The sequence below is a fragment of the Anas acuta genome, chromosome 1 (assembly GCF_963932015.1).
Source record: "Anas acuta chromosome 1, bAnaAcu1.1, whole genome shotgun sequence".
Classification (NCBI taxonomy): domain Eukaryota; kingdom Metazoa; phylum Chordata; class Aves; order Anseriformes; family Anatidae; genus Anas; species Anas acuta.
In genome coordinates, this window is record NC_088979.1 from 80168156 (window position 1) to 80184256 (window position 16101).

At 39.4% G+C, this 16101-nt stretch overlaps 1 protein-coding gene across 7 annotated transcripts in view; it reads right to left on the reverse strand.

The window, feature by feature from the left end:
- SH3KBP1 (SH3 domain containing kinase binding protein 1) overlaps positions 1-16101 on the reverse strand; it is a 218063-nt gene that overhangs the window by 38862 nt on the left and 163100 nt on the right. For all 7 annotated transcript variants that reach the window (XM_068684265.1, XM_068684257.1, XM_068684249.1 and 4 more), the window contains one exon: positions 14078-14172. In XM_068684265.1, coding sequence (XP_068540366.1) covers positions 14078-14172 — 95 coding nt within the window. The remainder of the gene's footprint in view (positions 1-14077; positions 14173-16101) is intronic.

Consider the following 16101-nt stretch of genomic DNA (forward strand, 5'->3'; position numbering starts at 1 on the left):
AAAGTTCTTCTACTGAAGAATCAAAATCCATTCTAATTCCAAACCCCTTAGATCACTAATTAGTGCTAGTAAATTAAATACATTGGATTTGGGATTTATTAGCAAAATTCATCTTGTGATAAGTATTAGGGTGAAGAATTGGAAAAACATAGTCATAAAAAAGAAGTGTTGAGGATTTTTTGAGGAGGAATTTCTAAATTTCATAAGAAACAAATGTTACACAAAATGTAAGGTAATAAAAATGTCAAACTGACCTGGAATTCTTAAGGAAGTCAGAAAAAAATGTAAGAAAAAAGGGTAAACATAGGAGAAATGGCAACTACCAGAAAAGCAGAATACAACTGGCTTTTGTCAACATGTTGCCAACAATTTTAAGGGCATACACAGATGAACTTAAAAAAAAAACAACAGTCCTTTTCTTGACATGAAGAATAAAATGAGAAAATAGCCTTCAAATAATTAGAAGCTAGTCAGGCAAGCTATGAAGAAAATTGCAAGAGGGATTTATTTATTTATTTATTTTTCCAGAAGAGAATATTAAACTAACAGAAAATAAAAAACCACAATCCTCAAACCAACAATAAGACAAGAACACAGCCCCAGTCTGAAGTTTAAGTCTGTGGTGACTAAAAGTGCAATGGGAGAGAGGAGAGGAGAGGCATGACTGGAGAGATCAGACAAGGCAGTGAACATATATTTTAATATGAAAGCAAAGACCTTTTGGTCTGCTATTTGGAGTACCAATTTTTTCACACTATTCATGAATATAAGTGAAATACAGTGAAATATGTAAGTAGAGTCAACAGCATAAGATCATGGCTTAGTATGCCTTCAGGAACTGTGACAATCCTGTAGAGACTCTCATGCTGGCTACCATAACCTAGAAAAGTCACACTTTTTCCTCTTATATGTGGACAGATCCTGACACTGCTTGGTCTCTCACACATACGGTATGTGTGTGTATCTCACACCAACAGGTTTGTTTGGCAGCACAACGGCTGCTACTGTACCAGAACAAACCCTGTGCTATTTCTTCCCCCGGTGGTCTCAGTTGAACTGTAAAAAAGCAGAAGCTGGTGGAGATTGAACACAAAGCCGCAGCAGAAGGCTCCATAATACCATATAACCTTACAAATACTCTGCACAGATGCAGCTGTATCTAGATCCACACCACTGACAAGAGGCTGGCCCCCTCCATCTGCCTGACTGAGGACTACAGGCAAGTGCAGGGCAGGAACGCAAACTTTCCCTCAGTCAATTACCATCACCATTTTTCCTTGGTGTTCCAAGAGTTGACAGCAGGGGTTGGTGAGACAGAGCTGTCAGTCCCCTGCTTGCTTGATATTCAGTTTAGTAGCTGAGACCACATTCAAGGCTATGAAATCAGAAGCAGGAGATTCACGCCCAGCAGGCCGCAAGCCCCTCTCAGGCAGACCTGTTCTCCAGCCTGACATGGGCAGACGTGGTGCCACTCAGACGTGACTGAAATTGCCCTCTCTGAGACTCTCAGATCTTCACGGTCCCTTCCCCCTGCTCCAAGTGGGCAGGACATTCAGATATTGCAAAGACCGAGGTTATTTCACTTCATATAAAGCCACCCCTTCAAAATTAGTTGCCACAAATGGGCTGGTTCCCAGTCCCCAGTGCTGCGCTCTAGGCCCCAGCCAGTGAAAAGACGATGAGGACAACCAACCCTTTCCCTGCAAACAGAAAGCAGCGCTCCTGCTTGTGAACACTCCTGTAATATAAATTCACAATATGGATTTTCAAAATTGTTTTGCTAGGAGTCAATAATGCACCGTACTTTAAATGTCAGGCACACGGAACTATCTTTTCTTCCAAGTACCGTGCTTTATTTTACTTATTTTTTCTCCACTTATAGCCACTCAAAGGAGAGTTACTGTGTGCTATGAGACCGTTCTTAATCTCTTAAATAAAAAGCAGTAGCTACTTGGCTGTGTGCTCAGTTGTAATTATAGTTTTTCTCTTGCCTAGGCGCAGAAGCCCACTGGACTTGCTGCTAGGTCTCTGCCGAAGCTGGCTGTAAATGCCTGGAGATTGCTCTTTCCAACGTCATCGGCTGCCTCGTACTAGCAGGGAGCCTACCAACAGCTGAGCAGCCTCTGCAGCTGTACTAAAATCAGGGCCTGAGCAAGGGGCTGCCTACACAACCTATTCAGCCCCTCCACAGAGTACAGCACCAGCACATTTGGCAGTGTACTGGGGCGCACGAAAGGTTTGTGGGAGAAGGAGAAACAACTTCACTGCCAGGCAGGCATCCACTGCTCCAGCCACATTTTTTCATTTATTTGAGGGTGCGAAGATGTTTCCTGCCTTTTCCTCCAAAGCAAGCAGCTCTTCAGGCAGGCACCAACTCCCTCATCTCTCACCACCTTTGAATTACCAAACGTTTCAGGGAGCGCCACATCCCCAACTTCATCTCTTCCCTCCCCAGCTTATCTCCTGGGCTGCCCCTAACTAAGGAAAAGGCTTTTATTTGTAAAAGCAAATGAGGTCTTCCCTGTTCCCCAAGGTCCCAAAGCAAAGCAACAAGCTATGTATTTATTTTCTCCCCTATGCATGCCTATAGCTGCAGCTGTGTAAACCCACAAGGACATAAATCTGAAAAAGGCTGATCTCTTCATCGGTAAACAGGACTCTTTTTTTTTCCGAGGGAGCAGACCGTTACACAGGCTGGCCTGCTGAACACGCTGCTGCTTTGTAGTGCAAAACTAAAACATGAAGCCATCCTGTAAACATCAATCCATAACTGCTCGATATTTCAGCCTTTCTGATTAAAAGCTTTTGATAAATAAACCTTTGATTTCATCGGTCTAGCTAGGACAGAAAGCAGTGCCAAGAACAAGAACAGCAGCTCCTCTGAAAAGGTAGCTGCAAAGCATGTCCTGTGGTATGGGTACTCTGGCAGTGCTTAAACCAGAAAGTCTTCTGCCCAAGCAAACAGATGTACTTGCATGTATAGTCATCATCTACAGACATCTTCTAAAAAATTGGCCTACAAGAATTACCTTTTTTACTTAAGATTTATATGTTACTATGCTTAAAATATACAATTGGCAAGCTAAGATTACAAACTAAAAATTACAGACTATTCAGAGTATTGAGAGAGAGGCAACACAACAGTGCAGGGTTTGAAAAAGCAAAATCCTCATGGTAGGATACCAGAGTTTCACAGAAATCTCACCAGAATACACAGTTCCTTGCATGAAAACAAGAAAAAAATCCCAGCAGTTGGCAATTGTCATTTGTCAAATGTCTGTTTTCCTTCTGCCCTTGCATAGTTGGTTCTCATCAAGAAGAATGTTGAGCTTATAAAATCCCATTATTCAGAAAGCCATGAATATCTCTTACGCTTGTACTGAGAGCTTTCATGTGTCAGCTCTGCTGTGCTGGCAGCCGCACATTACATTATTACCACCCTCATTGTAAGTGTCTTTTCAGCAGCATTTCCCACAATTGATAGCCAACCTCGTAATTTGAAGAAAAAACAAAACACCTTTGAGTTTAAGGTGAACAGATGTGTCTATAGCACCTTTCAAGACACTCTGTATACTCAAATATATATATGTGTGTGTATATATATGTATGTATATATATATATAATGTGCAAAGGCTTCTGAATTTGAGGATTAAAGACCTCGTAGCAAACCAAATCTAAGAGCCAAGCTGGCTGCCATTCCCTGCGCCCACGCAGAGCAGCAGTGGCACAGCGCTGCTGCCTGCCTCCGGGGACCAAAAGGTCCCAGCTCTCACAGGCACGGGAGAAGGCTACAGAAAGAGCTCTGTAATTTTGAAAGCTGGTGTCTGACATCACTGGGCAAAAACAGTTATGTGCAGGGAAATTTCTGGTTTTTATTTTTAACCCGTTAATGAGCAACTGCCTAGATTTAAGTAGACGGAAAATTTTCAGTGAAAACAAGCGTCAAAGATCAGCCTTATTTTGGTAACTTTGAAATGAGCTAATCAAAACCTGACCTCACATTGCATCAGATATTCATTAATGCAATTTTAATTTGGGGAAAACAATAAAATCATGTTGAAACGGAGTGAAAAAAAAAGCAGTTTAGTAACATTTAGGAATTGTTCTTTAAAATTTCTTACATTTTATTGTACAATTCTAATGCTGAAATGAAGGCATATCACTCTTGAAATCCACTTTTATTCTGGGAAGTCAGAAAATAATTTATTTTAGTCTTTATAAATTCTCATAAAACTTGCTAAAACACCTGTGAGTGAAGGAAAGCATCTCTCCTGAGTCTTACATTACACCCACCTTGTGCTGCTGCCTAAGACTGTATGGGAATATGATCAAGCTTCGTTATTTACTAAACTCAGTTACCAGGAATGAGACCTTACAGTATCATGCAACAGTTTGTTAAATATTTTTGAACCTGGCTATGATTTAAAGCATCTGGTTAGTAACTAAGTACTCCTAAACAGAAATATTATTTTAAAATTTGGCGATATGGCAGAATGAATCGCTCAATACCTACCTAATCCAAAATCATTTAGATGACAGAGACAGTCCAACAGACAATAAATTAATCTTCTGAGGCAGTCCTGGAGAGCACCCATTTTCCCCTTATATGCACTTTCTCCCAAATATTCATAGATTATGAAATAATGGGAGAAAAGTACAAGGAGAAATCTCCCAGCCTGACTCTGTTTGGCCCATACCCCAAAGCAATTTATTCTGCTCAGGTCCTCAGCCTGCGCTCCAGAAGATCCAAATCCTTCCCAGCTCCTACCAGCTCTCCTGCCCAAGCAGCAGGGAACTGGACATGCAGTAAGGGCATCTTTTAAAGCTTCAAACAGGAGAATTTTTCTGTATTCATAAGCACTATGGCTCTACTAAGAATTTACCGTGTCAACATCATACGGAAGGAAATAGGAGAGACTGTCAAAAATTAGACATTATTTCAGCAGTGGTTATACTGTCTTCCCAGACAGTGGTTTTTACTGGAAAGCCCAACAAGAAGATACCTCTCTAGGAGACATATTCTGTCCAAGAATTGGCCTGAGTTGTTGGACTCTGCAAAGGAGAAATTGGCTGAGAATAAAGAATGACCTGCAATGTACAGGACCTCAGAGCAGAGCATCCGACAGACCATATTTTGGCTGTTAAATCCATTTTAGGCTAGATCTAACCTTTTGACTTTAAACTCTGTGAGTAAATAGTTTAATCAGTAACAAAGCTGAATTGCTTTGATGAAATACTTGTGCAAACAGAAAAAATTACACCGCTCATTGAACAAAACAATCTCTTCTGGGGATTCACCTCACTTGCAATGTTCAGTCAGCAGAATATCATGGAGAAATAAATATGAGCCAGGTCATAAAACTCTGTCACTCCAGTACTCAAAACAAAACTAAATTAGCTACCACAAACATGAAAAGCGGTGCTAGTAACAGACAAAATACATACCTCTGATACTCTGATAAGCCAAGATATTTATATAATTATATTTTTGTGTTTAGAAAGATTAGAAAACTATTGAACAAATCATTTGAAGGATTAATTTATTGCCATTACTAGCTTACAACAAAGACATCTTAGAAACAGGGTCCTAATTATCAACATTAATTACTTGGCACTGTATGTGCATATTTACTTTCCCTTTAAATGATTCTCCTTATTCTGACAAGGTTGGACTTGAGATAAAACCATCAAGCCAGCAGGTGAACCCAACACACAGCATGAAAGAAAGGATGAATCTAAGCAGTGAGTCTTAATGCCTGCATTGTGAGCAATAATCAGAGTTTTGCAGACGCCTTGGTATGTCAGTGATATCTTTCATAAGCACAGGGCAGAAAAAAAAATTTCTCTCCCTTTTTATCTTAAAATATGTCACCTTTTCAGATTAGCTTGGCTGTATTAAAAAATGCTAACAAATAAAGCTAACTCTTTTTAGATGATGCAAATCTCGAAGCGTTACATGCATGGGGGATCCTGTCACTTCACCTACATAGCTTGGCATGAACTTCCATTTGTCAAAATTCAAATGTGATGCTTTTGAGGAACAATACAAGCCCTTCCTTTGAAAACACTGCTGTAGCGCTGCAATCAATGATAACAAAAATAGGAAGAAAGAACATCAGGGCATACTTATAGAAAAAAATATATATAACCTAACAAGAACATTTAAGTGCTGGTTGCTGCCCTCCCCAGCAATAATCTCTAGCTTTGTAGTTTATTTACATGTTCAGCACAAAATCAGTATTTCGATAATATTTCTAAAGATACCAGTGAACTGTAAGCTGCATCTGGTACCTTATTGAATATACTGACAACCCTTAAGTAAGGTCTCTACACTGACCTTACTTAATGCTCCATTTTTAAATACAGCATTGAAGAAATGCTGCAAGATATGAGTAAGTGTTAAGAGTTTATTTTAAGCATTTAAAAATCTTGGCCAAGGACAAGGTTCAGGCAAGAATTAAAATGAGAGAACAATTACTCACAGTGTTTTCCCTATAACTCACTGAGTATATCAAATCATTTTAGATAATGAATGTATTTAGTCAACGATTAGCATCCCTACAAATTTTATATAACTCACATGCAGAAACGTTCATACTTCCACACAATGACCCCAAACACTTGCCACACATGTTAGCAGCATGTCAAAAGGGCCTCATTGTGCAGGACCTAGTCCAGCTACCATCCCACAGGGCACCATGACCTGAAACCCAGCAAAAGTTCCCAACCTTCTTATTCCCATTAGATTCAAATCTTATGACCCATGCCAACTCATCTGCGCCTGCGTGTCCAGTGACCAAGGCAGCCAGATGCAAGGGCAAAGGGAAGGAGCAGACCCGTGCCCTTCAGCAGCAGACTACCATTAATCATGTCAGATGGCACCCTCACCATGCACTAGTCGCAAAATTATTTCCTGTAGGAAATCAGCAGCTTTGGTACAAGCAGATTCCTTAATCAGCTGAGGGTGAGGGATGTCCTAGGGGAGAAACTGGTGCTGAGCACAGTGTCAGGGGCAAGGAACAGAAAGCAGATGTGGTATGGCTGTTAGGCCTGACCGAAAATGTGTTGAATAATTCATGGTTGTCTCAGGAACAACAGGAAGGGCGTGCACCGAGATCTTTTCAGGTGTTGTTCTCTCTGAGGCAAACACCTGTTTCTAAAGGGAAGGAGTAAGCGCCTTTATTGCTTACATGCCATTCTTTAAAGACACAAGATCATAAAAGCTTTCTTAAAGCTGGACGTTATTTGATGTTCATCCACCTCACTCTTTTCGGTTTCTGTATTCAGGACTGTTGCAAAAGTTACAAATCCTCAAAATATCTTGTACTAAAGCTCCAACTGAGGGCATCTGTATGACCAAAATATTTAGTGACAACAAAAGTCCACTGTGATGCTTTGACAGAAAGCCGTTTTCATTACTTTTATTAAATCAGATCATGCATTTTCCCCTGCATAACTTTATTTATTTATTTATTTATTTTGGTATTGCTCTATTAGCAAACTCATTTCTAAAAATGAGATAGAAGTTTTCGTCTGTCAGTCAAGGAAAAATTACCCAAGTGTCTACCCTGAAATAGGACTGCCTCCTTCTCCTCTTTCGGAAGACACAGCCTGAAGCTACCATATGTTTTCAGCAGTGAAAATTTATGTCTTCTTAGACACGTAGCTTTATTTTTAATTACTTCAAATCTTATCACTTTTTTCTTTTAATCCATCCAGTAGAAAATAATGAAAATTTCATTTTACTATGGAAAAATCGGTGTTGCTATCTACCTATGTACACATACTGCAAGAAAAACTCATTTGTACATATATTTCTATAACCAAGGGTTGTCAAGTATGTGTGTGCTGTTTGCAATTAAAAGCAAGGAGAAAAAAAAATACACACACAAACCCAGGAAACAGACAGGTTTCCCCCTAGAGACACGATAATCTAGCAAAACGCTCAATTAGGTATCAGCTATCACCCTCCTCTAGCACACTGGCCGGTTCCTGCTCCTTCCCCTGCTCGTGGCCTCAACGAACTGGCAAGACTTTCGTAAATAGCACTTACTAATTTCATCCCTTTAGGAGCCTCCTGCATCCGTCAGAGCAGCTGTTTTCCTTCACAGCCCTACCCAGTCAAGTTATCCTTGGCAATCTCTCAGCTAAAGAAAGTGCTCTGGACAATTACCTTCTGGACCAGGATGAGCATTTAAAGATGTCGTGAGGGACAAAAGCAGGAGAATTGTTTTGGCAAAAGGTCCGTGCTTGGGAAGCTGACTATGAATACCGCAAGGGTGAAATTAAATGCCTGAAGCCTACACGAAGAATTGGAAAATGCTCCCTGCACAAGAATAGACTCCGTGCTCTGACAGGAACACAGAGTAGCCACTGTAACAGTGAAAATGGGACATTGTGAAAGAAGCTGGTAGGGCTGAATTGCGTGTCATTGTTTCCTTAGACCCTTCTACTTGCCTGTACTTGTTTGTTTAACACTTGATTGGATCTGCCTCACTAAATGTGCAGCATTTTGAACCACCAAACTTGCAAATCTCACGTCAAGGCAAATTATCGCCACCACCATCACCACATGCAAATAATATGTTTGCAAAAACTGATTTGTGGCTCTCTTCTCCCCAACACAACATTAAGCACTACAAATTGGATTGCCAATAAATACCTAGAGCAGAAAAAGTTGCCGTGTAAGTCTCTCGTTAGTGATAGGCATTACTCTACAGTGTCTTTCATGATACCATTACCCCAACTTTCCGAGTACTATCTGAAAAATGTTACGAAGATCTGGGGAGGCTGTAAGTCACTCTTGCTTCAGGCAGTTTTGATGCTCCAGCTGATGTGTTGATACCTATCAGGGTCAACACCATGGCAACTCAGAATTAACTGAAGTGCCACTGATATTGCCCTCCACTACTCCTACTCCGATGGGAAGAGTTCAGGTGAGGATACGCTGCTATTATTGTCAGCTCTCAACCTTGTGATGATTTTTGAAGTATTTTATTATTTTATTTATCCAGACTGTTTTCATTCCTGGGAACAAAGTGGTCTTTACTGCCTAGAGCTCAGGTGGATTGATGCAGCGAAATGAAATCTTTCACAGTCTTGCAAGTAAAACTGCTTGCAAATGAGTGCAGAGCTGCCAGTGAGCTCTTGATGTATTTGCTTTGAAATCATTTAGCTATTGCTATCGATTTCTCACATAGGTCATTTTCTATATGCCACTCCAATCTTGCTCATTTTTTTCAGAATTTATTAGAGCTGCTAAGAAATCTGTACTGTTTACATTAGGAGTCTCTATTAAGACTGGAAAGTAGCCTACACTTGCTGTGCCTAAAATTGCTGGAATGAAAAATCCCAAAAGACTTCCAAGATGACAGTTGAAAATGTCACGTGAATCTTCTGTTGCTTAAAAGTGACTCTATTTATTACAAATACAGTCTTCTAAATCAATATTTGAGTATGATGAAACACCCGTTTGCCACTCTCTTTTGGTTGCACTGTGCAGTCACTACCTGTGCTCTTGTACTTATCCAAATACAATCAGGAACATTTTGAAGCTGCTAAAAAAAATTACCTAAAGAACACAAATATTTGATATGATAAAGAATAACCTCCAGTATCAATCTCCTGGCCTCTTGCCATTCACCTCTTTTCAGCTTACGAATGTATCGTAACCACAAATTGTGTAACAATCACTTTTACTGTAAAATTACTGTGTTTTGCTTTTTTAGCTCTCTTTCTTCAAAAAGTGCATTTTTCTTAGACCCCTTGGCTGTAAAGAAAAGCTCCCAAGTCTGCTGTTCCACTGCCTTCAGGATGAAGTTTTTACCTTCCCCTAGAAGGTAATATTCTGAACAATATTTAAATATTGCGCATGAAGAAATTAAAGGACTATAATTTGCCCACTTTCACTACCAGTATGTAATAAATAAAACTTTTTCGATGCCTGTACAAAGGCATTCACTTCACTGAGGAGAAGGCAGAGAGAAAAACCTTTCCAGAATTTTTTAGAATACATTTATGTGAAGTCATCAGTTTCTCCTTTTGTTCTTCTTAATTCCAGGTAAATTTTGCCTATGAAGAAAAAACTGTTACTACCATATATTTGTACTCTATCTCATCGGGTATTTTTTTGGTGATTTAGGCCTATGCAATTCATTGAAAAATGACTCAATATGTTATTTAATTGGCAATTGTTTCTGGCTATCGATCAGGAACAATGGCATTCTTGTCCTTACATCTCCCAAAATATGCAACCTGTTGACAGGAAAATGATCAGCCTCTTCTGACTCCCTTAATTTTTTTAATAAAACCAACCAGCATGTTTTTCAAGTGTCTACGGAAGTCACTTGTAATTCAGCAAATCTGTTCAAAATATTCGTTGGCTATTTCACCTAATATTCAAATATGAAATATTCAAAATGGGACATGCAAATTCTCCCATCTTAGAGGACTGCGTGGAAGACCTGATCAGCTTTGTATTCAACATCTAACCATCCATCAAAACAGAGTGAGAACTTGAAATAGATTCTGCAAAGGCCTTGACAAAAACAAGCAAGCAAGCAAACAAACAAACCAAAAACCTGTATCAAGTTCTTCCTTATTTAAGTGGATACTTGGACGTCTTGAAAAGGGATTTTTATAACTGATTTAGAAAAAAAATATTTTTAAAATGTAATTTTATCCCTTTCAATTGCATGGGCACTCTTACAATGGTGATTTTTAATTTTGTGTTTACTCATACCACTCCTCTGTAATTCTTTCTGCAAAATATTTAAGATGAACACTAGAATAACAGCTTCCTCAGACACACATTCTCACATGCACATGAACACCCAGGCTCTCCTCATAGCTTACCATTTAGCTCAATTAACTCAGCCACCTTCCTCTTCCTACATACCGTGTGCTACCCCGTCTTCCTGCATCTGAGGTTCTTGCAATGCATTTTGTGTACTTCCCATAAGCTTTCTCTCCCATTCTGTTGTGACTCACTACTTCTTACTTCAGCCGCTTCCATACGTTCTCACCAAATGTTTTCTTTTTTGAATAAATACAAATTCAATACAATTTAAAATTGTGAGTCTTCAATATTCCTATCAATCTGTGTGGAAACAGACTAGCCTCAGGAGGTACTTCTCATGCTGAGAAGTCTTACTACGTTCTGGTTTTAGTGAGCTCAAGAAAATGACTGCATCTGGGGTTTTAGCTACTCCCATCTATTTCTTTAAAAGTAGCAATCTTCTCTCTTTGCATCTAGGTAATTGGGAAGAATAAATTTTGTCTAATGCTGTCTCGCATAGAAAACAAACCCTGCAAATCACTTTCTCGCAAATAGATTAAAAGGAAGTCTCTCATCTGATGGCAATGCGAAACCATGGTAATAGTTTCTGAAGTGCTTGAGCTGAAGTGCAGAAGTACATTTCTATTTAATTCCCCTTAGTCAGTATGGATCTGGTTATGGAGAAGAGGCTGTAAGCACGGGGATGTGAATTCTGGCTGAGAGGCAGCTCTCCGGCAGAGGCCACTACTGGGCAGAAGGGTGAGGCTGACTTTGTTGTTGCTGGCTAAAGAAAAGTGGTAAGACACCTGCTTGAGAAGACAAGGACTAAAATAATATTGTTCTTCGCCATGGTAAGAGCATAGAGGAGACCCCGTGGTTTTCAGAACTCTGCGGGAAAGACCTTGACTCCAAATTTTGTATTTTAAACTATATATTAAAAATAAATGAAAAATACCCACAAGCCTGGCAGCAATGAGTTCTGCAAACCACAAAAGGATCTGCACAGCGAGCACTTGTTAAACACTGCTTCCTCAGCACCTCAGATTAGTTGAGATGAAGCAAAAAAAGCATCCAAGGGAAATGCCAAGCCTTTTTGCACTGAGATGCACCATGCTCTAGAGGAATGGTTTTATGTAATTGTTCATGGACATGTGATACACCACAGAAAATGGAGGAAAAAAAAGTCTGTGGTGGCTTGATACCATCAGAGTATAGAGCAGAAGGGCAATGGGACATACTAAAAAGCATACTGACCAACTTCTGACTGTGTATTTGGGAAAACTGATCGATTCAGTCAAATCATCAGCTCAGGTACTAGAAAAGACAAAAAAAAACTCTTCCGTTGTTGGCACAGAAGCAGTAAGAAGAGAATGGGAAAAAAAAGTAAGCAAATGCAGTCTCACGCTGAAACCTCAGCAAAGCAGTTGTCTCTTTATCTCTATACTGTAGTGAAGAACACATCCCCGCTTGGAGAGCAGCCATCTCAGGGAGTTAAATCCGCATGGTCAATAAAGCGTGAAGTGGACAGGAACAACTTTTTAAAAGCCACTTCCGTGCTCAGAGACACTGTTAAATAATTACATGAGAACATTTTAAATCAAGCAAAGCCGAACAGCTTTCAAGACAGGCTAAACAAAAATTCACTGGGGGCAAGCGCTAGATTGACTGTAAAAGCCACAAAAAGTAAAATTAAAAATATTTTACTAAACACCAGAAACAACAGCTTTATGACAGCATTAACTCATTTTAATTACCTTTAATTCAGTGAAACAAGAGAAGTGACATTTTCAATAACTAAAAATAGCAAAACAACGCCCAAGGTATGAATCGTGGTATGCAAGATTCAGATTGAGCACAGCAAATTAGTAGCTGTATGTAGCAAAAGAAGAAAATTTTTGTAGAGTAGTGGAATTTAAGAAGGACAGCTAGGCTGGACTCATTTGGCAACGGTGGTGTTTTGTTTTGTTTTTATAATTCTAATAAATACTGGAGGGGAAAAATGGAGATATGAAAAAAAACATGAGAAATACATTCATATACACCCATGCTGTAGACATGTTATCAGTTTGTTAGTGTGAAGACCTATCCCTTCCATCCAAATTAAGGTCACTGCACTGAAGCTTGTAAGAAAGGTGTTGATCTTTCTTACAATGGCTTCAGTACCCAGTAAAGGATATTTAACGCAATAAACTGTTTATTATATTCACACTTTATTTTCCTACCTATGTCTGATTATTTTTCCATGTATAGTCTTCAGGACAAAGAAGATATCCTCTGAATTTGTAAACAGCTTAAACCAGAATGAACACTGCCATAGATGCATTTCCCTTCCCGCTCCCCCCACCCCCCACCCAGGTTATTTTTAATTACTAAGTTAAGTAACAATTTCTTATGAAACTTGTCAGTTATAGAATTTGTCCTTTCACTTTCATTAAAGCGCATGAAATCCACAGCCTCTTCCGCTTTCTACCTTTTTCCCAAATACTTGTATGTCTAGAAGTCAAAAGCATTTAAGCAAACTGTGGTCTTTAAGCAAAAGGAAAATTAGGAAATGAAGTTCTGCTAAACTATAATGTTGTATAAGTTTTCCACCAAAAAAAAAGTTTGCTTAACATCTTATTGCAGTAAGTTTTTTATTTAACTAGACACCACACACAATTTTTAGAGATTTAGTGTAAATCTTGACACTGTTTTTTAATTTCTAATCTTGAACAATTTCTAGTAATTTTTAAGAAAAGAACACTGGGGTCTTAAATGATTTAATTTAATTTAATATCTGTGTAAAATCTGTGCAAATTTTCTGCTTTATGGTAGCATTAAGGACAGCAACATTTTAAATAGGTGTTCTTTCAACTTATTTAGGCACATCATCTCCATCAAACCAAAAGTTCTAATTACAATTTCTACAATAAAGACCATTTGCACACCTAACAGAGATGTTCAAGGCTGCTACTTTCTTGAATCTTCCATTATGTTCTCTAGAATTTTATGTTTGTTACAGGAATCAAGTTAGCTCTGTCAATCAATTTTAGCTCGGTCAATACATTCAAACAAAACTTAACTGTATAAATTCATAAACTCAAGAGTATGTCTACTGTTCTTCACACAGTCTTATGGAGGTAAGGCTCCAAAGCATGGGAGGAAGAGAGATCTGTAGGCCTTTATGAAATCTGTTTAATGCTTCATTGGTAAAATAGCATTATTTTAAGAAGGATGCTGTCAAAAGCACACATGAATTTTATGGTAATTGAATTTTAAAAACTGCATCCCTGCTTAGAGGAAAACAATATTGTTTTTACCTTACTGATAAGTGTGACGACGTCACCTTCTCGGATTGTGAGTTCATCATCATTCTGTGCTTCGTACGGAAATATCACTTTGCAATACTCCTTGGCTGAAAGGAAGAACATTTAATGCGATAAATTATCAAGTTATAAAAACTGCTTATCCAAGGGTGACAATCTTCCTAAAATGTTCCACAGCTGTTTTTGCATGCTCTCATATTTAAAAAACTCCACGCTGATGAGAATTCCCAAGCATGTCCCTCAAGGAGTCAGTTCTGTAACCCCCAGAAGCGTTGTCTCCCAATGTGTCCCCCTCTGGAGATCTCCAAAAGCCACCTGGGCATTGACTTGGGCAGCCTGCTCTGGGTGTCCCTGCCTGAGTAGGGGTTGGAGCAGATGACCTCCAGAGGTCCCTGCCACCCCCAGCCATGCTGTGAGTCTGTGATTATCCCAAACAGAATGGCTCCAGACCACAACCTGCCACAAACCATTTTCCTTAGAGTAAGCCTGTGTTTGACACTTGCTTCAATACTTCCACTGGTATAGCCTTCAAACAGATCACACAAATTGGAAGTATAAAGGAGCTAGTAGTTGACAGAGCTTATCTATCCCCTGGTGTGCAAGAAAGCAAGCGTTTCTGAATCTACACAGATGACAAAATAATAAATAATACATTGATAACTGCAAAGGCACTCATAACTAAGCCTTCTGTGCACTCAGCATACAAGATTTCTGAATATTAGTCTAAAGTTTCCTCTTCCCTTTTCCATTTACTGTCTATAAATACGGGCATCATCTCAACTTTCATCTGGAAAATACAGCAGCCAGCACTCCTACTCAGAAATCTTAAAAAGCAGTTGTCATGAAAAGAAGTTACAACACGTTGCTGTGCAACAGACAAGTATGTCAATGTGTCTTACAGATAAAAGGGAATGTGCATTCCAGCTGTTAAATAATGTATAAAAGTGTGTGATATTCTAAGACAGCAGGTTTAAAAAGACCAAAGAAATGCTCACAGAAATTACCGGACCCTTTGTGAAAGCACACGAGACTTTGTACAAGTCTTCACCTCACTTAAATGTCTCGGTTTTGATGACCTCTGACCACCACATCACAACTTGTTTCAGCAAGTAAAAGGGATGTCTAATTGCTAGTTCGCTGCAGTCTGGAAGGAAGGGTTTGGATCATTCTTCACAGACCTGCTCCCTATTCTGCCTTCGGGCCAGCATAACATCTTATGTGCAAGCTGGAGGGAGGCTGACACACACCAACTTAAGTCAGGTAGATGTAGAGCAGCATGTAAGGGAAACCGATGAGATTCAGAACATTTTTACACTTCACTGAGTATGCTACCTTAAGTAATCATGGTTTGGGGTTTTGTTTTGCCCTTTTCTGCCCCCCGACTTGGAGAGTATTCCCATCCTAAAAAACATGCTTTGCTAAATAATGGATTCAGTGAATTAGTGCAAAGATGATGGAGCCATAGTGCTGTACTACAGAAGCTGAGTGCTGCACACACTTTGTGAAGCCTCTGGTTACTGGGTACAGGCTTAGCATCTCCTTTTTGTGATACAGACCAGCCTGAAGAACCCATGGTTGGTGGTGGGGTTATGGTTGGACCAGACGATCTAGGAGGTCTTTTCCAACCTTAATGATTCCATAATTCTATATAGGATATGGCTATTAAACTTTACCTAGTAGTTACGGTACCAAGAACTCTGTTCTCCCATGACTTCCCTGCTCTCAATGCCAAGCCCTTGAGATTTTTCTTTATTTTCCTTGCCTTTTTTATTTTTATTTTTTTTGAAATATCCGCATAGCATAAAAACAAGGAATTAAACTACAGAAAAACAACTCATCAAAAAACAGATCTTAAGCCCAGGCAAATGCTGATGCAGTTCATAAAAAGCCAGGAGACAACTCTTTTGAGAGGGAGCAGGGGGAAGCTCACAGCTGCCCCATGCTCTGAAGGCTGGCACAAGAGCAAAGGGCTAAAGGCACAGCCATGGAAAAAAACAAACAAAAAAAAAAAAACAAAC